Source organism: Pseudophryne corroboree, chromosome 10, assembly GCF_028390025.1.
Source record: "Pseudophryne corroboree isolate aPseCor3 chromosome 10, aPseCor3.hap2, whole genome shotgun sequence".
Classification (NCBI taxonomy): Eukaryota; Metazoa; Chordata; class Amphibia; order Anura; family Myobatrachidae; genus Pseudophryne; species Pseudophryne corroboree.
In genome coordinates, this window is record NC_086453.1 from 143,093,608 (window position 1) to 143,121,272 (window position 27,665).

Here is a 27,665-nt window from a genome sequence, read left to right on the forward strand (position 1 = left end):
TCGGGTTCCTGTATCGCTGTTAGAAGCCTTTTTATGTGAGCTGCATGCGCTACCGGTGTACCAGCTGCCGTCATGAAATTTCTGAGGCGCCATAGGGCTCCGAAATCATGGACTACCCCGAATGCGTATCTAGAATCGGTGTAGATATTGGCTGATTTGCCCTTAGCCAATTCACATGCTCTGGTTAGGGCGACCAGTTCAGCAACCTGGGCTGAGTGAGGTGGGCCTAGCGGTTCCGCTTCTATGGTGCCTTGGTCATCTACGACTGCGTATCCAGTACACAAGTCTCCCGAGTCTGACTGTCTATGACAACTACCGTCCGTGTAGAACGTAAGTTCTACATCTTCCAGTGGGTTGTCACTGATGTCAGGCCTTGCGGTAAAATTTTGGGTCAAATATTCCATACAATCATGTGTGTCTTCCTTTGTATTAAATTCTCCTTCCCCACCACTCTCATCCTCCACCCTTTGTGCCTGTCCAGGCACACCTGGGAGATATGTTGCAGGATTTAATGCACTGCATCTCCTTATGGTGATGTTTACGGGGGCCATTAGTGCCAATTCCCATCTTGTAAACCGCGCTGATGAGACGTGTCTGGTTTGGGCAGAATTTAACAAGGCTGACACTGCATGTGGTGTATGAATTGTGAGGTTGTGACCTAGCACGACGTCTTCGCTTTTCGTTACTAGCAATGCTATCGCGGCAACGCTTCGCAAGCATGTGGGGAGGGATCGCGCTACCGTATCTAGCTGAGCGCTGTAATATGCTACTGGCCTGCTGGCATCACCGTGCTTTTGGGTTAGTACGCCTGCCGCGCAACCAGCACTTTCTGTTCCGTATAGTTCAAAGGGTTTCCCATATTCTGGCATACCCAATGCTGGTGCCTGCGTTAGGCACTGTTTAAGTCTCTCAAATGCTGTCTCAGACTCGTCTGTATGCGAAATCCGATCAGGTTTGTTTGAGGAGACCATCTCCTGCAAGGGTAACGCTAGAATGGAAAACCCTGGGATCCAGTTACGGCAATACCCACACATTCCTAAAAATGTTCTGATCTGTTGCTGGGTTTGTGGCAGAGTCATGTCTCTAATTGCTTGAATTCTATCAGCGGTCAGGTGTCTCAGTCCTTGTGTTAGACAGTGTCCCAAATATTTTACCTTAGTTTGGCATAATTGCAACTTGTCTTTGGAAACCTTGTGTCCTGTGTCTGAAAGATGAAACAGGAGCTGTTTCGTATCCTTCAGGGATGCTTCCAATGAATCAGAACACAGTAGTAGATCATCCACGTACTGTATTAATACTGATCCACTCACTGGTTGGAAAGACTGTAAACAATCATGCAAAGCCTGAGAAAATATACTTGGGCTATCTATGAATCCTTGTGGTAATCGAGTCCATGTGTATTGGACTCCTCTGTATGTAAATGCAAACAAATATTGACTGTCAGGGTGCAGAGGTACCGAAAAGAAAGCGGAGCAGAGGTCAATAACAGTGAAAAATTTCGCAGTGGGGGGGATTTGCATTAGGATGACAGCTGGATTTGGCACTACGGGGAACTGACTCTCAACTATTTTGTTAATCCCCCTTAGATCCTGCACTAGCCGGTAACCCCTCCCCCCACTCTTTTTAACAGGGAAGATGGGACTATTGGCAGTGCTGGACGTTCTTACCAGAATGCCCTGTTGTAGCAAGCGCTCTATTACGGGATACACTCCTAACTCCACCTCTGGCTTCAGAGGGTACTGTGGGATTTTTGGAGCTATCCTACCATCTTTTACTTGTACAACTACCGGAGCTACGTTTGCCATTAATCCAGTGTCCTGTCCATCTTTAGTGACTCTGGTATCTGAGATGTCATTTCTTCTACTTGGGAGGGAGTCCTATTTGTCATAATGGTATGTGACATTAATTTTGATGGGGAGTCTAACATGTCTCGTACTTCCTGAGCGTGATTCTCAGGTATGTCCAAGAATACACCTTCAGGAGTACAATAAATGACGCACCCCATTTTACACAGTAAGTCTCTTCCCAGGAGATTAGTCGGTGCCGATGCAGCCAGCAAAAAGGAATGCTTGGTATGTAAAGGCCCTATTGTAATCTCGGCTGGTTTGCTAACAGGGTAGTGCTGGACTACTCCCGTTACCCCTATGGCTGGAATTGTCTTACCAGTGGTTCTCATGCCCACTGTCGAATTTATCACTGATTTGGCCGCCCCTGTGTCTACAAGAAAGTTTAATGATTTACCAGCTACATTGATTGCAATTTCTGGTTCACGTCCAAGGCTTGCAATCAATTTTACTGGCTGCAGATTACAGGTATGGCCACACCCCTATTGGGTATGGTGACCTCCCTGAATCCCGCTGGCAGCAACTACTTGTGATGGAGTTAATTGGGAGCTACCAGAGGCTTGCCAGTCTCTGTTCGGGGGATATCTTTTTGTTTCCCCTGCATGTGGCTCATAACTCCGTTTCTGCGGACCCTGATCCCAATGTCGTGTGTCGTGTCGTTGTCTAGGGGGTTGGTATGAGTTTCGTGAATTCTTCACTCTACAATCTCGTGCCATGTGTCCCTGTTTATGACAAGAATAACAAGTAACCACATTTGACTTACCCACAGGGTTTGGTGATATAAACAAAGGCTGCCTTGTGGTCAGGGCCTGTATACTTACTGCCATTAACTTATCACCTTGTTGTTCCCTGTGTCTGGTGATGTTCCTATCGTGATCAATAGCAGCCTCTCCAAAGTAGCCACAGACAGACCTCGCCAACATGGTTGTGTGGTCTGTACCCTAGTCTTTAATGATTCTTTTAAACCATCCATCAGTACCGATACTGCTACTTCTCGATGGTTTATGTTTGTTTTAATGTCCTCTATGCCTGTGTATTTTGCCATTTCTGATAATGCTCTGTGAAAATACTCTGCAGCTGTTTCTGACTCCTTCTGTTTAATGGAGAATATTTTGTTCCATTTAACTACGGCTGGGAAATACTCCTTTAACTGTAAACTTATTCTTTTTACATTGTCTTTGTTGTACACTTCTGTAAGAGGTACATCCTGATCTAATCCACAGTCAGCTAAAAATTGAGCTGCGTCGACATTGGAGGGTAAACATGCTCTCAGCAATATCTGCCAGTCTTTATTGTTGGGCTCTACAGTGTTACCTAGGTCTCTGATGTATTTTTGGCTGGCAACTAAGTCTTTTCTAGGGTCAGGGAATTCCGACACTATGGTCCTTAATTCCATTCGGGAAAATGGGCTGTACATGGCAATGTTCCTAACAGGAGTGACTCCTGAAGTGTCTGTTTTCCCATTTGGAACTACTATTACCTTAACAGGATTTACTCTAACAACCTCATTCTGTGTAGATTCTACAGGCTGTGGTGAAATAGTTTCAGCATAGTGTATGGTGCCGTACTTACCCGTTGATACGACCTCACCTATCCCTCCGCTAGGGGCCTTTGTTACTAATCTCGGGGGTGGAGCTGTGCCTACTGTGGTCTCTGCTATGGTGGCTGCTAGAGAGAGCGCTGAAATTGTTGCCGATTCGTCCTCTTGATCACACTCCTGAGGAAAGTTCAAAACAGGGTACAACTTGCACGGGTTAATACTTGCATTGGTTAATTGGTTAACATTATCTTTAACATTTACACAGTTGCTAAGTGTTTGTGTGTTACACCTTAGTGCGTCATTCTCCGCAACCAATTTCTCTCCTGATATGTATGGTGGCGGTGGGGCCGTGGCTATCAGTTTTCTGATCGAGCCAGATCCCGCCGCCTGAGCCAATCCTCTCTGTATGTCACCCTCCTGTTGCCACAACTGTAAATAATCATAATGCTTGATTCGTCTATTTGCTGATTTAATGAGACATATCCTTCTCCTTAAATTCGTTAACACTTCTGTGCTGAAGCTACCTACTCTTGGGAATTTCTCCCCGTCATGTACCGTCATTCTCTCCCATTCATCACATAAAGCTTCTGTGTGACTTCCGTATTTCTCACACATTACGTACCTTGCCGACCTGACTGGTCGGTTCACTGAATCAACCCGAACCGAGGTTGATCGCCCCCTACCTGAACAAGTGGCCCCCATAGTTCGAAGGTGTTGCTTTATTCAGCCAACCCTTACGCAAACCAAAATGTTCAAAATAGGCTGACGGTGGCGGTTTACCGAGTACCCCACTCACTCGCCCACGCCGACCAATACGACCTGATCACACCGATATGGTGCTGGCGTACTCGACCCAGGGCCCCTGCGACCTGAACCTCTATTTACTGGAACCTGCGAGGGTGATCCGAAGAACACTTACTCTTTCCAGTAACTATTGGTTGTTGGATAGTTCCTGAGTGAGCAGCGAACCTCCCTTAAAATAAAAAAAAATTACACAAATCACGTTAGAATGTACAAATAGCGTTTATGACCTTCATACACAAATAGTACCGGTCAGGTTTACTAATGTACACAATTACGTGCGGTACAATCGTTCAGCACATAAGCAACTAATCTTATGTACGGAGCGACCAGTGGAATTGAAAATTACGGCTGCGAATTCCTTCAGCCAGAGCTTGTATGGCCTATATGGGTGTTGCACCAACCCTTTCTTGGTGTTGTGCCTGTGGACTGTATAGCGGACTTCCTTGTCTGCTGTACCTAAACCTGCTGGTCTGCTATGACCTCCTGGTCTGTTACAGTATGACCTCCTGGTCTGCTACACTCTAATGCTCAAATTGTATGTTTTAACCAGGGATGCCTCCCTAGCCACCATGTACGTCACTTACACGCATGTACCTCACGAGAACTCGACTTTTCTTGTGGTTCAACCTCAAAAATTGTAAAAACAAACACTCACTCACCACATATACACTTTTGTTTCTATTTCTATTTCTGCGCAGAAATTTTTCTTTAGACCAGATGTGTTACCAATTAGGAGAAGGATCTGTTAATTTAAATTTCGAATGTTAAAATAGATTTGCGCGATTTATCGCCTTGCGTTATTTACCGCGTTGCGCTATTTATCGCGTTGAAAAAAAATTAACACTTGTGATTTGAGTTACGTGGGCGTACCCGTACGCTCCGTTGCGTGATATACGCTGCGTGCGTCGGCCCTTGGGTTGCGTACGCAAGTCTCAGTCCTTTGTTAGAGACACGTGTACGCAAAGCAAAGATCCACCGTAACACAATTTATACGTTTATCAATGTAGATGATCCTTTAATCAATGTAGATGATCCTTTATCATCTACCGCGCACCACACTGACTTCGCCTTGTCTCTCAGGCACAGCTGTGTTTGTCTATACTTTAACTATATTACCTTTTTACTCTTTAAACTATAAAATAGCAGCAAATCTCTCAGCACGTTTATCAACTATAAAACTGGCAAACAGGAGAGTGATATATGAAAATACACGAATGAAAAGAAATGCAGATATGCGTGCGTGTGTACGCAAGACAGAAAAATAAACAGTTTTAAAAGACACTAGTGTGTTGTTCTTACCTCCGGTTCCCGGATTCCTTCAGCACCCTTTACTAAGAGAAGCAGACGCTTATCCAAACAGCACTACGAGGAATATGATCTCCCGCCCTTTGCTGCTGGATAATGTCTGCTGAAATTACCTAGTGCAGATGTGTGAAGGACAGGACGAGCCCGCAATTGATAAAGCTAAATATTTATCTTATATAATACCCTTTATGAGGTCTAAGAACACTGTACGCTATCTACGTATGAAGTACCGTAAGGGTACGCTCGTTGCGTAACAATCGCTTAGCCGTAGTCGAGACGCTCAAGCGTCACGTTCGCTCACGGCCAAGAGATCACAGGCAGGCACGCTATTGGCTGCTGACTAACTTAATGATTCGCTATAGCGTAGCGGACGCTCGGGACCACGAGGAGATCACCAGCGGCGCTGACGCTCACAATGTTAAACCTTTGTATCTAAACTATAAACAGTGTATTGTGCAGTAAAACCTAATGATAGAGTGTAAATGCAACACAGTATAACCTTATTACCTTTAAAGCTGTTCTAGCGTCACCGACGCTCTGTGAATACTTAACACTATAAGAAATACACAGATACCGTGCTCAGGGTCCAACGCCTAATATATATATATTATGAATGATATACTTGCAAAAGAATTAATACAAATACAAATCATACACTACAATATAACATAGACTACCTAACCAGATAACTACACAGGAAATACAATACAATTACTATTTAAGGGAAAATAAGAGAGAAAGAGGAGAAGAGAGAGAGAGAGAGAGAGAGAAATTGGCCCACAATAACAAGAAGATCAATATAGTCGCGGAGAAACACTTACGCACAAAGGAAACGATCGCATGCGCCTCGATATCCAGCTCCCGATTATCAGCAATGAGAACCGTTGAAGAGAGTGAACTGGATATGGTCGGCCTGCCTATTTATGCCCCACACACAATACAATTCAATGGTCCCTACAATCTCATTGTTCATTGGACACAGGAATTCGGCTTCGCATTATAACAAAAGGTCATAGGTTGATTCATACAGGTGGGCTGTGACTGCTTCCAACTGTTCAGGTGGGTGGGATACTGGGTTTCCCGCCGCATGACTAAATAAGAACAAATAATAGTAAATGGACATAAACTTCTTATGTCCATAACTATTCGCACGAGCGATTAATCCGCTCCAAACCAACACTGGAATATTGCTATTTAAATACTCTTCCGATGGGTACCAAACACCACTGTATGACCCCTGTTAGACCCTTCGTACAATACAAAGAGGGATCTCTCTGTTCAGGAACATGCTATGTTAACTAAACTTTCAGAATCTATCAAAGGGACCATGATCTACAAAATACATTATATAGTGAAAATATGTAATGATTGAGTCGCACGCTACGATCACATAAACTCTACCGTAAATACGCATACCATGCGCCTGCGGGTGCCCGCGACTGTGAGTATGCGCACGTACGGGAGAGCGTACGCATGCGCAGCACGGACCTGTGTGAGGCGCAAATATGGTAGTGTGCATAGAGATATTTTTCTGACTTTGACAGTCCACCCTTTGGCAGTCAATAATAACTGCCACCTTCTAAAACATTTCAAAAAGAGAAAAATATATGTTAGGGGTTAATACATTTCCATGGTTGGGTAAGGGAGGAGAGAGGAGAAGGTGTGAAGAGGGTATGACCTAGTGAGATAGCAGAAGCATGTGTGTATGAGTCCATGTTTGGGGGGTCATGTATCATTGTGCCGTACGTGTGGTACATCAAGCTTCGAGGTATTGCGAAGTATACATTTGAATTCCTTCTTATCCCGTGGTACGGGTCTGTGGATGGGCTGTCAAACTTTACCGAGCTCTTTTCGGCTTTGGTTGTAACAAAATGGGGGAGCACATTTTAGTTGATGATACATGAATGGGGGAGATATGTGATTGCTGATATCTGTGCCTGTATTCCCTATCGACTATGTGTGTCATTACCTGAGGGTTGTAGAAATGAAGAAAAGACATAATTACGGTAAATGCGGTGGTATTCTATGTCAGGTAAATGTACATTCGTCGATTGAGGTCTTGCTTGGTGTCTGTTGAATGCAGTCTTCTTTGTGCTTTTGCCCATAAGGTGCGAGCAAAAGCTGTCAATGTCCATAGATTTACAAAAGTGTTGGGCTAGCGTAATTTTAAAATTTCTAGGGAAACTGGGGATCCATGGCATAGTTCATCAAAAATCTGTGTATCAGGTTGTCAAAACTTCTTCTTTAATCCCTCTGTTGTCTGTATATCGGCTCATCAAATTCCTCGTCCAAGTGGGTCTTTTTACCTTGGAGGAAACGGAAAAACAGGTGAAAGAAACGGACCGTAGAAATCGCATTTTCATCACATCATTGTTTCTACATTTGGGTCATAAATCAAGTCCATTGGAATTACAGTTTCCTCACTCCTTAAACTCATTACCCTAGTACGACGATTGCACCTCATTAAAGCCTGACCGCATCTAAATATCAAACCAATCGTTATGATAACACCTAAGATACATAGGAGAAACTTCCCAACATCCATTATGACTCCTTGAGCCCAGTCTCCTAAACCAGAGAACCAATTTCGCGGGTTCAACCATGACACCCAACCAGTCAGCTCATTACCTACAGCAGCAAGAGTGAGATTGTGTCTCCTGCGAAATTCCCACTTCAGTTGGAGAATATCGTCCATCTTTTGGTCTATGACCTCGACCGGGTCCTCCGTGCTATTCGTAATATATGTGCAACATTTCACGCCGTATTGTGTTGCCAGTGTGACACAATATCCGCCTGTCACTGCTGTGAGGTAATTAAGAACCATTCTATGCTGTACCAGTTCTGTTTTATAAGCTTGAAGTTCCCTTCCAGTATACCTAAACGTGTCATCATACATTTCAGTGATATTATCTAACAAATTGGCGAGCGCAGATATGTATTTATAATTCAACACTCCTCTGGCGGTGCGAGTGATGTCTAACGCGATTAGAAACTGAATCCCGGTGGATTCATGGATCATGTCAGAGGCCGGATGCTCTGTTCTTTCTATCAGGTGCCGTTTAACTACGTGCTCGTAATGGGTGTGAGTATAAGGAGTTTGGGCAACACGGTGTATGTCTTTCATTTTGTCATGTGATACAGTCATTACTTCAGGCAGTACTTTTCCAATATAACACAATCCTTCAGAGTTTGGGGCAAGCCACTTATACGCCTTTCTCCCGCATATGAAATATGCATCATCGGGGAGAACATATGGGACGGAGTAGGACATAACCATATTACACACCTTCCATGTGAAATCTCCTAACCCTAATTCTTCCATCTGCTTAGTACACGTATCAGGTTGTACGATATGTGCACAGTATCCTGGTGATACCTCTCCAACTCTCGTAATCCTATTTCCTAAGGTATACCTATACCGGAAAGATTTTCCTCTACTGGCTATGTAGCGTATAAGCTCTGTATCTGTAGGCATTCTATCTGCTCTATGCGAAAAGGTCATGGTTTGATTACTCCATGACACTTCCCAATTTCCCGGCTTTCGGGGATTGGAGATGTTAAAACATAATAGGGACCTATCCACATGGTATTGGTGGAGCTTCAAACTAGGAGGGCTGGAGATATTAAACCTCCTGTCCACCGGTCTCCCACCACTTAACTCAAGTACCTCCCCTAACGTTAAAGGAAATGGTACAAGCCCTGATTTGCTATGACCTTGAGGTACTTGAGAGCATACCCAACAATCTGTTTTATTTAACACACTACCCACTAAGGAGTGATAGTCACTCAATGGATGCCGGTCCATATGGATATTAAAACTGGATTGGCATTTCTTTATGCACCCATCCTCAATGACATTGTTACAGAGCCGACAGATACAGTTTTCTTCAGCTAACAATCCTTCACAATTCCTTCTATGGTCAATGCTATCGGATCGTTTTCTGATACTCGCCTTTGCTTGTTGGTTAAGTTGTTCTTGGAAAACTACGCCTCCATCTTTATCATCAGAACCCATTCCAGAACCTCTCTCGACCTCCATGGTACTCTCGCCGGAACAGACTGCTCTGGTCAACATCATGGTCAACAGGAAATTCCGGATCACAGTCTCTTGGGGCAAGTCCATCTTGTAGGAGGAAACGGAGAAGAATGAGAAGGGGGGAAAAATAATTTGAGGGAGAGGGGATGGGAAGTTGGGGAAAAACAATAAAAGGGAACAGGGGATCGACAACTGCTTTTGGTCTTGTGATTTTCAATGCTCAGGTGCCGCCTCAATCCTCCTGGAACAGACACTCCAGTGATACAACCTCTACCGTCTGTTCCTTATCACGGGGCCTCTCTGGATCAGCAACCTTTTTACAGTGGGACGAATGAACCCAAGTCTCTCTCTCAGCAACCTTCAATGCTGTAGTGCTAGTCAATAAGACCTGGTATGGTCCTTCCCATCTGTCAATAAGGCAACCTGAGCGTAGAAAATTCCGTATCATTACATAATCCCCAGGTTCAATGTCATGACAATTACTATCTGGTAAATCAGGAATCACTAACTTCAGATTATCATTTTGATTCCTTAACTGTTTACTCATGTTAATCAAGTATTTTACAGTCACTTCATTGTTACACTTCAAATCATCCTGAGGGTTAATCATAACATGCGGTTGTCGACCAAACAAGATTTCAAAGGGAGACAGATTAAGAGGGGACCTGGGAGTGGTTCTGATGCTGTACAGTACAATGGGTAAAGCTTCTGGCCATGTCAATCCTGTCTCTGCCATCACTTTACTCAGTTTATTTTTAATAGTGCTGTTCACTCTTTCCACTTTCGCACTCGCCTGTGGACGGTATGGAGTGTGCAGCTTGCTATCAATTCCCATCAATTTACACATTCCTTGGAAGACATCACCTGTAAAATGGGTACCCCTATCACTTTCGATAATTCTAGGGATACCATATCTACATACAAATTCCTGCACAATTTTCTTAGCAGTAAACATAGCGGTATTTGTGGCCGCTGGAAATGCTTCGACCCAATTTGAGAAAACATCTATACAAACAAGTACATATTTCAAATTTCGACAAGGGGGTAATTGAATAAAGTCAATCTGTATTACCTGGAAAGGGCCGCCGGCAGGTGGGATATGAGATGGTTCTGTAGGTATTGCCTTTCCGATGTTCTTTCTCAGACAGGTAAGGCATGACATTGCCCTTTTACTCGCATGAGATGAAAATCCTGGGGCACACCAATATGCTCTTACCAACTTGCACATCCCTTCCTTGCCCAGATGAGTCAGCCCGTGAGCTGCCTCAGCTAAACATGGAAGGTATGCTCTGGGGGCCACTGGTTTACCGTGTCCATCCGTCAAGAGTCCTGAGGACTCCTGACCATATCCTTTTGCCTTCCAGACTGCCTTTTCCTGTGTGGAACACAAATTTTGCATCTCACACAACTTCTGTGTGTTGATGGTATTAAATACCATCAGTTGTGTGGTGTCTGTCTGTCTGGGGGTAGCAGCTGCTAACTTAGCAGCTTCATCTGCTCGGCTGTTACCAAGTGATACTGGGTCTTGGCTATATGTGTGTGCTTTACATTTGATAACAGCCACTCTGTCGGGTTCCTGTATCGCTGTTAGAAGCCTTTTTATGTGAGCTGCATGCGCTACCGGTGTACCAGCTGCCGTCATGAAATTTCTGAGGCGCCATAGGGCTCCGAAATCATGGACTACCCCGAATGCGTATCTAGAATCGGTGTAGATATTGGCTGATTTGCCCTTAGCCAATTCACATGCTCTGGTTAGGGCGACCAGTTCAGCAACCTGGGCTGAGTGAGGTGGGCCTAGCGGTTCCGCTTCTATGGTGCCTTGGTCATCTACGACTGCGTATCCAGTACACAAGTCTCCCGAGTCTGACTGTCTATGACAACTACTGTCCGTGTAGAACGTAAGTTCTACATCTTCCAGTGGGTTGTCACTGATGTCAGGCCTTGCGGTAAAATTTTGGGTCAAATATTCCATACAATCATGTGTGTCTTCCTTTGTATTAAATTCTCCTTCCCCACCACTCTCATCCTCCACCCTTTGTGCCTGTCCAGGCACACCTGGGAGATATGTTGCAGGATTTAATGCACTGCATCTCCTTATGGTGATGTTTACGGGGGCCATTAGTGCCAATTCCCATCTTGTAAACCGCGCTGATGAGACGTGTCTGGTTTGGGCAGAATTTAACAAGGCTGACACTGCATGTGGTGTATGAATTGTGAGGTTGTGACCTAGCACGACGTCTTCGCTTTTCGTTACTAGCAATGCTATCGCGGCAACGCTTCGCAAGCATGTGGGGAGGGATCGCGCTACCGTATCTAGCTGAGCGCTGTAATATGCTACTGGCCTGCTGGCATCACCGTGCTTTTGGGTTAGTACGCCTGCCGCGCAACCAGCACTTTCTGTTCCGTATAGTTCAAAGGGTTTCCCATATTCTGGCATACCCAATGCTGGTGCCTGCGTTAGGCACTGTTTAAGTCTCTCAAATGCTGTCTCAGACTCGTCTGTATGCGAAATCCGATCAGGTTTGTTTGAGGAGACCATCTCCTGCAAGGGTAACGCTAGAATGGAAAACCCTGGGATCCAGTTACGGCAATACCCACACATTCCTAAAAATGTTCTGATCTGTTGCTGGGTTTGTGGCAGAGTCATGTCTCTAATTGCTTGAATTCTATCAGCGGTCAGGTGTCTCAGTCCTTGTGTTAGACAGTGTCCCAAATATTTTACCTTAGTTTGGCATAATTGCAACTTGTCTTTGGAAACCTTGTGTCCTGTGTCTGAAAGATGAAACAGGAGCTGTTTCGTATCCTTCAGGGATGCTTCCAATGAATCAGAACACAGTAGTAGATCATCCACGTACTGTATTAATACTGATCCACTCACTGGTTGGAAAGACTGTAAACAATCATGCAAAGCCTGAGAAAATATACTTGGGCTATCTATGAATCCTTGTGGTAATCGAGTCCATGTGTATTGGACTCCTCTGTATGTAAATGCAAACAAATATTGACTGTCAGGGTGCAGAGGTACCGAAAAGAAAGCGGAGCAGAGGTCAATAACAGTGAAAAATTTCGCAGTGGGGGGGATTTGCATTAGGATGACAGCTGGATTTGGCACTACGGGGAACTGACTCTCAACTATTTTGTTAATCCCCCTTAGATCCTGCACTAGCCGGTAACCCCTCCCCCCACTCTTTTTAACAGGGAAGATGGGACTATTGGCAGTGCTGGACGTTCTTACCAGAATGCCCTGTTGTAGCAAGCGCTCTATTACGGGATACACTCCTAACTCCACCTCTGGCTTCAGAGGGTACTGTGGGATTTTTGGAGCTATCCTACCATCTTTTACTTGTACAACTACCGGAGCTACGTTTGCCATTAATCCAGTGTCCTGTCCATCTTTAGTGACTCTGGTATCTGAGATGTCATTTCTTCTACTTGGGAGGGAGTCCTATTTGTCATAATGGTATGTGACATTAATTTTGATGGGGAGTCTAACATGTCTCGTACTTCCTGAGCGTGATTCTCAGGTATGTCCAAGAATACACCTTCAGGAGTACAATAAATGACGCACCCCATTTTACACAGTAAGTCTCTTCCCAGGAGATTAGTCGGTGCCGATGCAGCCAGCAAAAAGGAATGCTTGGTATGTAAAGGCCCTATTGTAATCTCGGCTGGTTTGCTAACAGGGTAGTGCTGGACTACTCCCGTTACCCCTATGGCTGGAATTGTCTTACCAGTGGTTCTCATGCCCACTGTCGAATTTATCACTGATTTGGCCGCCCCTGTGTCTACAAGAAAGTTTAATGATTTACCAGCTACATTGATTGCAATTTCTGGTTCACGTCCAAGACTTGCAATCAATTTTACTGGCTGCAGATTACAGGTATGGCCACACCCCTATTGGGTATGGTGACCTCCCTGAATCCCGCTGGCAGCAACTACTTGTGATGGAGTTAATTGGGAGCTACCAGAGGCTTGCCAGTCTCTGTTCGGGGGATATCTTTTTGTTTCCCCTGCATGTGGCTCATAACTCCGTTTCTGCGGACCCTGATCCCAATGTCGTGTGTCGTGTCGTTGTCTAGGGGGTTGGTATGAGTTTCGTGAATTCTTCACTCTACAATCTCGTGCCATGTGTCCCTGTTTATGACAAGAATAACAAGTAACCACATTTGACTTACCCACAGGGTTTGGTGATATAAACAAAGGCTGCCTTGTGGTCAGGGCCTGTATACTTACTGCCATTAACTTATCACCTTGTTGTTCCCTGTGTCTGGTGATGTTCCTATCGTGATCAATAGCAGCCTCTCTCAAAGTAGCCACAGACAGACCTCGCCAACATGGTTGTGTGGTCTGTACCCTAGTCTTTAATGATTCTTTTAAACCATCCATCAGTACCGATACTGCTACTTCTCGATGGTTTATGTTTGTTTTAATGTCCTCTATGCCTGTGTATTTTGCCATTTCTGATAATGCTCTGTGAAAATACTCTGCAGCTGTTTCTGACTCCTTCTGTTTAATGGAGAATATTTTGTTCCATTTAACTACGGCTGGGAAATACTCCTTTAACTGTAAACTTATTCTTTTTACATTGTCTTTGTTGTACACTTCTGTAAGAGGTACATCCTGATCTAATCCACAGTCAGCTAAAAATTGAGCTGCGTCGACATTGGAGGGTAAACATGCTCTCAGCAATATCTGCCAGTCTTTATTGTTGGGCTCTACAGTGTTACCTAGGTCTCTGATGTATTTTTGGCTGGCAACTAAGTCTTTTCTAGGGTCAGGGAATTCCGACACTATGGTCCTTAATTCCATTCGGGAAAATGGGCTGTACATGGCAATGTTCCTAACAGGAGTGACACCTGAAGTGTCTGTTTTCCCATTTGGAACTACTATTACCTTAACAGGATTTACTCTAACAACCTCATTCTGTGTAGATTCTACAGGCTGTGGTGAAATAGTTTCAGCATAGTGTATGGTGCCGTACTTACCCGTTGATACGACCTCACCTATCCCTCCGCTAGGGGCCTTTGTTACTAATCTCGGGGGTGGAGCTGTGCCTACTGTGTTCTCTGCTATGGTGGCTGCTAGAGAGAGCGCTGAAATTGTTGCCGATTCGTCCTCTTGATCACACTCCTGAGGAAAGTTCAAAACAGGGTACAACTTGCACGGGTTAATACTTGCATTGGTTAATTGGTTAACATTATCTTTAACATTTACACAGTTGCTAAGTGTTTGTGTGTTACACCTTAGTGCGTCATTCTCCGCAACCAATTTCTCTCCTGATATGTATGGTGGCGGTGGGGCCGTGGCTATCAGTTTTCTGATCGAGCCAGATCCCGCTGCCTGAGCCAATCCTCTCTGTATGTCACCCTCCTGTTGCCACAACTGTAAATAATCATAATGCTTGATTCGTCTATTTGCTGATTTAATGAGACATATCCTTCTCCTTAAATTTGTTAACACTTCTGTGCTGAAGCTACCTACTCTTGGGAATTTCTCCCCGTCATGTACCGTCATTCTCTCCCATTCATCACATAAAGCTTCTGTGTGACTTCCGTATTTCTCACACATTACGTACCTTGCCGACCCGACTGGTCGGTTCACTGAATCAACCCGAACCGAGGTTGATCGCCCCCTACCTGAACAAGTGGCCCCCATAGTTCGAAGGTGTTGCTTTATTCAGCCAACCCTTACGCAAACCAAAATGTTCAAAATAGGCTGACGGTGGCGGTTTACCGAGTACCCCACTCACTCGCCCACGCCGACCAATACGACCTGATCACACCGATATGGTGCTGGCGTACTCGACCCAGGGCCCCTGCGACCTGAACCTCTATTTACTGGAACCTGCGAGGATGATCCGAAGAACACTTACTCTTTCCAGTAACTATTGGTTGTTGGATAGTTCCTGAGTGAGCAGCGAACCTCCCTTAAAATAAAAAAAAATTACACAAATCACGTTAGAATGTACAAATAGCGTTTATGACCTTCATACACAAATAGTACCGGTCAGGTTTACTAATGTACACAATTACGTGCGGTACAATCGTTCAGCACATAAGCAATTAATCTTATGTACGGAGCGACCAGTGGAATCGAAAATTACGGCTGCGAATTCCTTCAGCCAGAGCTTGTATGGCCTATATGGGTGTTGCACCAACCCTTTCTTGGTGTTGTGCCTGTGGACTGTATAGCGGACTTCCTTGTCTGCTGTACCTAAACCTGCTGGTCTGCTTTGACCTCCTGGTCTGTTACAGTATGACCTCCTGGTCTGCTACACTCTAATGCTCAAATTGTATGTTTTAACCAGGGATGCCTACCTAGCCACCATGTACGTCACTTACACGCATGTACCTCACGAGAACTCGACTTTTCTTGTGGTTCAACCTCAAAAATTGTAAAAACAAACACTCACTCACCACATATACACTTTTGTTTCTATTTCTATTTCTGCGCAGAAATTTTTCTTTAGACCAGATGTGTTACCAATTAGGAGAAGGATCTGTTAATTTAAATTTCGAATGTTAAAATAGATTTGCGCGATTTATCGCCTTGCGTTATTTACCGCGTTGCGCTATTTATCGCGTTGAAAAAAAATTAACACTTGTGATTTGAGTTACGTGGGCGTACCCGTACGCTCCGTTGCGTGATATACGCTGCGTGCGTCGGCCCTTGGGTTGCGTACGCAAGTCTCAGTCCTTTGTTAGAGACACGTGTACGCAAAGCAAAGATCCACCGTAACACAATTTATACGTTTATCAATATAGATGATCCTTTATCATCTACCGCGCACCACACTGACTTCGCCTTGTCTCTCAGGCACAGCTGTGTTTGTCTATACTTTAACTATATTACCTTTTTACTCTTTAAACTATAAAATAGCAGCAAATCTCTCAGCACGTTTATCAACTATAAAACTGGCAAACAGGAGAGTGATATATGAAAATACACGAATGAAAAGAAATGCAGATATGCGTGCGTGTGTACGCAAGACAGAAAAATAAACAGTTTTAAAAGACACTAGTGTGTTGTTCTTACCTCCGGTTCCCGGATTCCTTCAGCACCCTTTACTAAGAGAAGCAGACGCTTATCCAAACAGCACTACGAGGAATATGATCTCCCGCCCTTTGCTGCTGGATAATGTCTGCTGAAATTACCTAGTGCAGATGTGTGAAGGACAGGACGAGCCCGCAATTGATAAAGCTAAATATTTATCTTATATAATACCCTTTATGAGGTCTAAGAACACTGTACGCTATCTACGTATGAAGTACCGTAAGGGTACGCTCGTTGCGTAACAATCGCTTAGCCGTAGTCGAGACGCTCAAGCGTCTCGTTCGCTCACGGCCAAGAGATCACAGGCAGGCACGCTATTGGCTGCTGACTAACTTAATGATTCGCTATAGCGTAGCGGACGCTCGGGACCACGAGGAGATCACCAGCGGCGCTGACGCTCACAATGTTAAACCTTTGTATCTAAACTATAAACAGTGTATTGTGCAGTAAAACCTTAGTGTAATGATAGAGTGTAAATGCAACACAGTATAACCTTATTACCTTTAAAGCTGTTCTAGCGTCACCGACGCTCTGTGAATACTTAACACTATAAGAAATACACAGATACCGTGCTCAGGGTCCAACGCCTAATATATATATATTATGAATGATATACTTGCAAAAGAATTAATACAAATACAAATCATACACTACAATATAACATAGACTACCTAACCAGATAACTACACAGGAAATACAATACAATTACTATTTAAGGGAAAATAAGAGAGAAAGAGGAGAAGAGAGAGAGAGAGAGAGAAATTGGCCCACAATAACAAGAAGATCAATATAGTCGCGGAGAAACACTTACGCACAAAGGAAACGATCGCATGCGCCTCGATATCCAGCTCCCGATTATCAGCAATGAGAACCGTTGAAGAGAGTGAACTGGATATGGTCGGCCTGCCTATTTATGCCCCACACACAATACAATTCAATGGTCCCTACAATCTCATTGTTCATTGGACACAGGAATTCGGCTTCGCATTATAACAAAAGGTCATAGGTTGATTCATACAGGTGGGCTGTGACTGCTTCCAACTGTTCAGGTGGGTGGGATACTGGGTTTCCCGCCGCATGACTAAATAAGAACAAATAATAGTAAATGGACATAAACTTCTTATGTCCATAACTATTCGCACGAGCGATTAATCCGCTCCAAACCAACACCGGAATATTGCTATTTAAATACTCTTCCGATGGGTACCAAACACCACTGTATGACCCCTGTTAGACCCTTCGTACAATACAAAGAGGGATCTCTCTGTTCAGGAACATGCTATGTTAACTAAACTTTCAGAATCTATCAAAGGGACCATGATCTACAAAATACATTATATAGTGAAAATATGTAATGATTGAGTCGCACGCTACGATCACATAAACTCTACCATAAATACGCATACCGTGCGCCTGCGGGTGCCCGCGACTGTGAGTATGCGCACGTACGGGAGAGCGTACGCATGCGCAGCACGGACCTGTGTGAGGTGCAAATATGGTAGTGTGCATAGAGATATTTTTCTGACTTTGACAGACGTAAAATATCTCACGTGGAAGACCGTCACACTGTTGGCCTTGGCAAGACGTGTGTCGGAACTGGGGGTGTTGTCTCACAAGAGCCCCTACTTAATTTTCTATGAGGACAGAGCTGCACTCAGAACTCTTCAGCAATTTCCTCCTAAAGTGGTGTCTGCGTTTCACATCAATCAACCTATTGTAGTTCCGCTGGTTACCGAGACCTCTGCTACTACAAAGTCTTTGGACATTGTAAGGGCTTTGAAGGTGTATGTAAAACGAACAGCTCGTCACAGAAAATCGGACTCGCTGTTTGTGCTTTATGATCCCAATAAGATTGGGTGTCCTGCTTCAAAGCAGTCAATTGTGCGCTGGATCAGGCTCACTGTCCAGCATGCTTATTCCAGGGCAGGATTGCCGTTTCCAAAATCTGTACAGGCCCACTCTAAGAGGTCGGTGGGTTCTTCTTGGGCGGCTGCCCGAGGTGTCTCGGCTTTACAGCTTTGCTGAACAGCTACTTGGTCAGGTTCGAACACGTTTGCTAAGTTTTACAAGTTCGATACTGTGGCCTCTGGGGATCTTCAGTTTGGTCAATCAGTTCTGTAGGACCCTCAGCACTCTACCACCTGGTTTGGGAGCTTTGGTACTTCCCCATGGTACTAAATGGATTCCCAGTATCCTCTAGGACGTAAAAGAAAATAGGATTTGAATTACCTATCGGTAAATCCTTTTCTCGTGGTCCATAGTGGATACTGGGCACCCGCACGGTGCTTCATTCTTTCTGCACTGTTACTTGGGTTAAGTATTGTTGGTTCAGCTGTTGCTGTTCCTGTTTTCAAGTTTGGTTATCATGGCTTTCCTCTGTTTGTGTGTGCTGGTTTGGAATCTCACTACTATCCTTTTATATCCTTCTCTCAAAGTATGTCCGTCTCCTTGGGCACAGTTTCCTAGACTGAGTCTGGTAGGAGGGGCATAGAGGGAGGAGCCAGCGCACACTATCAAATTCTTAAAGTGCCCATGGCTCCTAGTGGACCCGTCTATACCCCATCGTACTAAATGGTTCCCAGTATCGTCTACGGACTACGAGAAAAGGATTTACTGGTAGATAATTAAAATTCTATAGATGCTCTATAGTATAGGCTGTATCAAACATACACAGTCAAGTCACATTATTAGTCGGCCTTCACGCACCTTCATAGCCAACGTTCAACTCTCACGTTAATGGCACGTGGTGCTTTGCAGTTTCCACGTTGGTTATTCTCAATGGTGCCATTTGTCCAATCACGATACACCTTCACCACATCAGCATGCAAACTGTTTACAAACTGCGCTGTTTCAGAAATACTGTGATCCATCCCGAAAGCCGATAATCATCCCTTTTTGAAACTCTGCTAAATCGCCCCCAGACATTTTTACATATGTGAGGCAAACATGACTAGCAAATGGGACCAACAATTCCATGTGGATGAACTGGATTCTAATCAGATATGCTGCAAAATAAAGTGATCAGATTAGCACAATAAACATATGTGTCACCAGCATATAACGTCATTCAGCCTGATCACCTAATAATAATACTAGCTGTGTCATTTGGTCTACCACATGTGTGGCTTAATTGGGCACAAACTAGGTAAATTGATGAACTCCACAAAAAAAAACTAACAGATCTCTCCGAATGTATGTAGCTTTAATGATGGAAAATCTTCTGGCAGGTATTGTGTGCTAATCTGTAACCTCTTCCCTCTTCCTGTGCTTGGCTACCTTCTGCTGCTTTGCTGCTGATGCTGCTGTTACATGCTATGCTTTACAGAGGACACTGAAGAAGAGGCTGGAGAAGGTAATACAAGTGTAGAATTTACAATGTAATGTACTTGAACGCTATAGCTGTCCTGATCTAAGCTATTACTAACATCATATTCAAAACGGAAAAATCATGTTTAATTAAATTTAACATAAACTTCAAATTTGACATGGTCAGGGCAAGCTGTCCTTGATTCTTTCTGGCAGTGTGTTGTTGAAGGACTATGAGGGTGTTTAGGTATGGTAGGATGTGCTATCACTGCTGCTTCCTTGGAACCAGAAGTAATAGCACTGTATGGTGATGTAGCAGGAGGTGTCTATTGCAAGCAGACATCTCCTGCTACAGTAATGATCCGAGCTGCATCTAAAAGACACAACATTGGATCAGGCACCCACCATCAGGCAGCTTACAGCACCCATGATGCCATGTAAGCTACCAGTCGCAGAGGCCAGGAAATCTACGTCCAAGGATAGAGATGCCTGACCTCTTCCCTCCCCCTAAACAGAGGCCATCACCGCCCCCTCCTCATCCCCTAAATGGTTAATTGATTACTACAGTCTGATGCCTGGTTGCTTGTGACATAACAGGACCCGTTCGCGCACAAGCTTGACCTAGCTACCACACATGAATGAGGGCCTATATGTTACCATTATGATTAAAAACATCTGCCTTGGCAGAAATTAGAAGATAGGGATGGCCATCACAACTGGACATTAAGTAGTAGAGGCATTACCACCATTATAGTGTGTCTTGCATTTGCATGTAGCCATTGTAAGGTAGCCATTCCATAGTTTACCCATTAATATTTAGTGAGCATATACCATGTAACCTGGAAATTTGTGCATGCGCAAAGGAGCTCTGCTAGGCACACCTCTTCCAGTGGCCACAGATCAATGGATGTAATGGACCATCGGATGAGCCATCTGAATAAGCATACAATCGCAATCCTAGCATCAAATGGAAACCCCTTTTCCATTGAATCAGAAACATTGATGTTTACCAACCATCAGTTTCTGATGGTCATCTCGAGTAGGAGAGCATCTGTGGACCACATCAGCTATCGAGGACTCTCTTTGTCTCTGCAGAAGCGTCCCTTTACAATTTATCCACCACAACAGTCCGTCAGCAGAAGAATTGGCAGCCTTCCTGACAGTGCCAGTGGCATCAAGGTTTGCTTGCCAGAATACAGAACCATCTGTTTTTCCTTCTATGTTGAATGTGTTTACCCTCCCCTAAGGGTTATGGGAGTTGTTACAAGTGCACCAAGAGCTGATCAGAACATGGGCACCTAACATTATATATTATTTACATACAGAATATTATCTTTAAAATGGGAGCATTTATAGTTCTGTTTCCTTCCATACTTTTGTTATAGGCGATGCTGGAGAAAATGATAATGTTTGCTGAGCGTTGAATGTATATCCTGTCTGCAGTTTTTATATGGTTGTCAGAACATGAATCATATGCTGTCAGCTACAGTATGTATAGAAAAACTTTGAGTAATAGTTCAGTGTTTAACGCCTCCGCTCTTATCTTCCCAATGATGGGTGTGCCATTATCTAGTGAACTGAGATGATCACACACAAATACAGATTTGCTTAACTTACCACTGATTTTGGCACAGAGAGATACAACTCTTTTTGAAAACATAATCAGGATTATGTAACATTCTGTTTTCCTTTCCCTTGTGGGTGTAGAATTTATTAGAAAAATCTTAAACAAAAACACAAGAAATACAAATTTATTTCTGTAATGAGTTTTTCATCCAGGTCACCAGAGTTAAAGCTAATTTCTCTGGAAGACCACAACCTGACGCTTCAGCTAAGCTTACCGCATTTGTAATCACTCCTGCATGGCTGTAAAACATTTTAAAATAATATCTATCAACAATTTGGGTCTGTTGCAGAGTTGAACTGTGGATTGGAGTATATCTTACATGGTTTCACCCTTCTCATGACCCGGATCCAAGCATATGCCAGTATAGAAGATGCAGAGTCTACACGTTTTGAAGGCATCTCCACCTACTTATGCCTCATAAATGAGCTGTAATGGGGGATTATTAGTTAGGCAAAATTCAGTGAGTGTGTTGGCACGGTGTGGGCCCTCTGGATCCAGGGGCCCATGTGCACTACACACCCTGTATCCATTATAAATACACCAATGGGTGCGGAGTCTAACAGACTGGATAATTTTCAGGACTAGCCACGGACAGAAATTACAAATGCTATGCCAAGGGTGAGGAGGGAGAGAGTAGTCAAAAAGGCCAGGTCAGTATTCAGGATCAACTATTAGACAGTAAAGGAGGAATGTAAGGATAGCTGGAGATTAGTGTGTGAAGCCTAATACTCTCCCAAAGATACTGAATGCCAGCAATCAAAGGGATCATATGAATCTGGCACCAGCCTGATAGTCTAATGACAGCAAGTATAAACCAGCAGAGAAGCCATGCACTTGCTCCTATAGAACAGAGCAAGATGGCGGCCAGAGAGGAAGGAGCAAAGCCAGCATAAAGGAGGACAGTGAGGACCAGTGCTGTAAGACTCTGTAAGAGCATGTAACATAGAAACACAGAAACAGAGAATTTGACGGCAGATAAGAACCACTTGGCCCATCTAGTCTGCCCCTTTTTTTTTATCCTTTAGGTAACATGCACATTTATATCAGTGAACACACACACACACAATTTCTGAATCAGTCTGTTTTGTTGCTAGTCAAAGAATTTAGTAATATGACCTTCAATGGAACATTAAGCACTATACCAGGGTTTCCCAAACTCGATCCTCAAGACACCCTAAGAGTCTAAGGATAGCTTATATTCTTGTGCACAGATAGTATAATCCAACTGACAGGCACTAATTAAGTCACCTGTGCTTAAGCATGGATACACTTAAAGCCAGAGGCGTAACTATAATTGGTGCAGCAGGTGCTTTGCATTTGGGCCCCTGAGGACTAAGGGGCTCACTGCTGCCCAGACCAGCAATAAGTTATCCTCTGCATGCTCGTGATTTGGATCTGTATTGGTTTTGCCAAAAACACCCTTTCGTGTTTTGGTTTTGGTTCTGAATGATTTTGAAAATAACATAAAAACAGCTAAAATCACAGAATTTGGGGGTAATTTTGATCCTACAGTATTATTAACCTCAATAACATTCATTTCCACTCATTTCCAGTCTAATCTGAACACCTCACACCTCACAATATTGTTTTTAGGCCAAAAGGTTGCACCGAGGTGGCTGTATGACTAAGCTAAGCGACAAGTGTGCGGCACAAACACCTGGCCCATCTAGGAGTGGCAGTGCAGTTCTACTGCACTAATGGCGGATACCGGATGCACGTCTAACACCAACATAGCTGACAAGGCCTCAGTTATCCGCTTTGCAACAAGATGACTGTTGTCATATTTCATCTTCCTCGCAAAGGACTGTTGGACAGTCATTTGCTTAGTTGAAGTAGTACAAGTGGTCTTCCGACTTCCCCTCTGGGATAACGATAGAACTCCCAGCAGCAACAACAGCAGCGACAGCAGCAGCAGCAGTAGGAGGAAGTGGTTCTTGAAATTTCACTATTTTATCCTCCAAATTTTTGTTCTCCATTATTTTTCTGGAGATATATAACAAAATGCAGCAAAGGAGAGCGTACTTCTACACTACACAGGGCAAACCCTGTCAAAATTATTTGGTTTAAATATTAATAACCGCTTTATTTGGAGTAAATAATATACAGCACAGGACAGCACCACTGAACTTATATGGCAGCACCACTGGACTGGATTTATACGCCAGAACCACTGGATTTATATGGCAGTACCACTGGACATATATGGCAGTATCACTGGACTGGATTTATACGGCAGTGCCACTGGACATATATATGTCAGTATCACTGGAATAATACGGCAGAACCACTGGACATACAGCAGTACCACTGGATTTATATGGCAGTACCACTGGAATGGATTTATACGGCAGTATCACTGGACTTATACGCCAGTATAACTGGAATTATATGACAGTATCCCTGGAATTATATGCCAGTACCACTGGACATATACGGCAGGACCACTGGACATATACAGCAGTATCACTGGACATATACGGCAGTATCACTAGAATTATATGGCAATACCACTGGACTTATACGGCAGTATCACTGGACTGGATTTATACGGCAATACCACTGGACATATACGGCAGTATCACTGGACATATATGGCAGTATCACTGGACTGGATTTATACGCCGGTACGACTGGATTTATACGGCAGTACCACTGGACATATAAGGCAGTATCACTGGAATTATATGGCAGTACCACTGGACATATACGGCAGTAACACTGGACATATACGGCAGTATCACTGGACTGGATTTATATGCCAGTACCACTGGATTTATACAGCAGTGCCACTGGATATATACGGCAGTATCACTGGAATTATATGGCAGTACCACTGAACATATACGGCAGTACCACTGGACATATACGGCAGTATCACTGGACATATACGGCAGTATCACTGGAATTATATGGCAATACCACTGGATTTATACAGCAGTATTACTGGACTGAATTTACACGGCAGTACCACTGGACATATACGGCAGTACCACTGGACATATACGGCAGTATCACTGGACTGGATTTATATGCCAGTACCACTGGATTTATACAGCAGTACCACTGGACATATACGGCAGCATCACTGGAATTATATGGCAGTACCACTGGACATATACGGCAGTATCACTGGATTTATATGGCAGTACCACTGGACATATACAGCAGTATCACTGGACTCGATTTATACACCAGTACTCCTGGATTTATACGGCAGTACCACTGGACATATACGGCAGTATCACTGGAATTATATGGCAGTACCACTGGACATGTACGGCAGTATCACTGGATTTATACGGCAGTATACGGCAGTACCGCTGGACATATATGGCAGTATCACTGGACTTATACAGCAGCACAGGGACACCACCACTGGACTGATGCAGGACAACACACACACACACACACATATATATATATATATATTTACCTATATATAGAAACAGATAAATATACATACTGTGGCCACACCCACTCCAGGGTTAGGGCCCGGAAAGTTGTTTTACAATCTCAATTCAGCTAGCAGCTGAAATGGTTGACAGTAAGAAAAGAACAATGAGGGGCGCACTGCAGGTCGTCTCAACAGCAGCACTCCTCCCACTCTGCTCCTAGAATGCCAAGCGGTGCCGCATGCGTGATAACATCACTGCAACGGGTATCCTACTGGAATACAGCCAGCAGTGTTGAATTGCCCCCCATACCTGATAACTCCCCTAATGCCTCAAAAAAAAAAAAAATCCTCCCAACCCTGGACCTGATAACTGCCCTGCCAAATCCTTGTCCACTACATGTGACAACAGCGCTCTCTATTCATACGTCCAATTGGCTGTTACCAAGCCAGCTGTTCTAGACACCTTTCTTCCCCCTTCACATAGCGGGCTGCGGCAGATAAAGCGTACCCGCGCCGCGCTGCCACGATTCACCAGCAGCATTCTGCAAACATGGAGGTGGTCAATAAGGTGAAAGCTGGGGGGAATGAATGAAGCACACTGTGAGGATAGAATGGGAGCAGGGAGGGGAAGCAGTCTGTATCCCGGCTGTCTGTATCCCAGCTGTCAGAATACCGACGCCGGAATACTGACCATATTCTGAATGCCGACACTGGCATCCAGAATGGGTATAACATCCCGGCGCCACTGGGTTGAAAGGGCTTACTGTGACATGAAGGGAAAGTATTAGTGGGGGAGACAGGCAGGAAAAAAGCCAAGGGCTTTTAACATGAGAGCTGAGAGAAGAGAGAGAGGGAGTAGGAAGAGAGGGAAGAGAGGGAGGGAGAAGTCCCAGGGGCCCAGCACTGGTTGTAGCAACTGCGCCCAGTCGCTGCGCTTGAACGTCCCTCGATCTGGCCCTGCATCAGAGGCCTAGCAAGTCAAGTAGCATCAGAGAGGAGGGGCCCCCCTCCTATACTTCGGTCACAGACCGCCTCCTCCTACTTTGTTACAGCCTGCGGCCGGCTTCAGCCTACTGCGACCTCCTTTACTGCTGCTTTTTAAATAAAAAAAAAATGCCAGAAACAACAGGGGGACGATGTGTCCTCTCCGTCCCTGGATCCGCTAGTTCACACATACATAGATTTTATAAGGGGGAGGGGCCGACCATCCGGCGATCCCCTGTACCCATTCTTACCAAAGAATTGAGTCAACACCTCTGTTAGGCCAAATCGTTCACCGCTTTTATTTCACTCTTGAAACACACATCAACAAAAACTCACACAACATGTCGCAGGGTCAGGAAAGGATTGGTGAGCAAGGTTATTCTTAATTAGGTGGGGGGGGGGCGCGTCTGTCCGCCTCCCCCGGTCATGCCTATGGGTGAAGACGCGCTCGGCCCGACCGTGCGAGCATGCCGCGCCCCGCCTCCCCTCCTACCTATGGGTGGGGGCGTGCGCGGTCCACTTGCAAATGCAAGCACACACCCCCCACCTAAACCTGGGTGGGGGCGCAGCCATCCCAACTGGTGCCAGGCAACCGCGTCCCCCCTCCCCTACCACCCGGGGACCGCGCACCTCGTGCATACCCCCTCACTGGCGCGCAGCCCATGCAGCCCAACCGTCTCAAGCTGGAGCCAGGTGTGCAGCCTGGTGAATATGCTTGGCCGTCTGCCATCCCCTTATGTACCATTCCATACCATGCCTTGCTCACCCCTTTCCCCATGTTGCCTGCGAAACTGATACATCACTAAAATATACATTGCACATGGTTTTATAACATTGACGCCCATTATGTGAACGGTTATTGCTTTTATTTTTATTTCCTTTTTTTTTTTTTAAACTTAACATTTTTACATAACTTCCGCAAAACATACGAGCAAAGCACCACCTGGAAGAAACAAAATTCAAAGAAAGAACACGCAGAACAAAAAAAAAAGCACACAACCCTCCACCTGGTAAACACAAAATGCGATTCTGCCGCCTTCTCCGTAAGGGCTGGGTGGGTGGGCAATTTGTCCCGGTGAGTACTGCCTTAACCCCCCCTGCTCTCCCTTATCTATTGCTCCCTTCTCCCTCCTCTCCTGATAAGCCCCAGCTACCCCACTGGCCAGCGGACCCCCAAAGGTGCCAATATGGGGATGGGGCTCATCCTCCGGCCCCCATCCCTTCCCGCCTTTGCTCTGTGGCCTGCCCGGTGGCCCTCCCCCTTAGCTGCCTCCGAGCGCCATTTTTGAGGCACCCTTTATCCCTATAAGGGAACACTGACACATATTGTACAGGTCCCAGGGGCACACTGACACACCCACACAGAGACCAGAAGCACACTGACACAAACACATTGTACAGGGGCACACTGACTCACATATTGTACAGGGGGGCTGGCAGCCATGCAGAGGCCCATACTGTACCTTCCAAGTTCCCACCTCTGTCATAGGGCTGCTCCAGCTTTGTCACCAGATGCTGTACTGAGTCCCTTTTGTTTCTAACTATATATAAAGCCATTCTGGGGTACACGAGTGGGCAGTGGCGCAAGACTGGGTCACTGGATTGGCGATTTTTTTATTAGGTGCCACTTTAGCCTAAGTACACCGCGGAAGACCCTTCTTGGAGTGGAGGGATCTGGTTTCTGTTGGTTTTATGCCTTTGCTGACAAAGGGTAGCTGTGCATTAGAGATTTGGAGGATAGCGATTGCAGCGTGCTGGATTGATACTACCAA

General features: G+C 44.8%; 1 protein-coding gene across 4 annotated transcripts in view; it reads left to right on the forward strand.

Moving 5' to 3' along the window:
• The window catches only part of TNNT1 (troponin T1, slow skeletal type), a 197,691-nt gene that overhangs the window by 40,084 nt on the left and 129,942 nt on the right, over nt 1-27,665 (forward strand). The window contains exon 1 of one of the 4 annotated variants that reach the window (XM_063942832.1): nt 19,853-19,934. The exons of the other annotated variants lie outside the window; for them this stretch is intronic. Coding sequence (XP_063798902.1) covers nt 19,892-19,934 — 43 coding nt within the window. The 5' untranslated portion in view covers nt 19,853-19,891. Of the gene's footprint in view, nt 1-19,852; nt 19,935-27,665 lie in introns of those variants that run through there. 4 annotated transcript variants of the gene reach the window in all.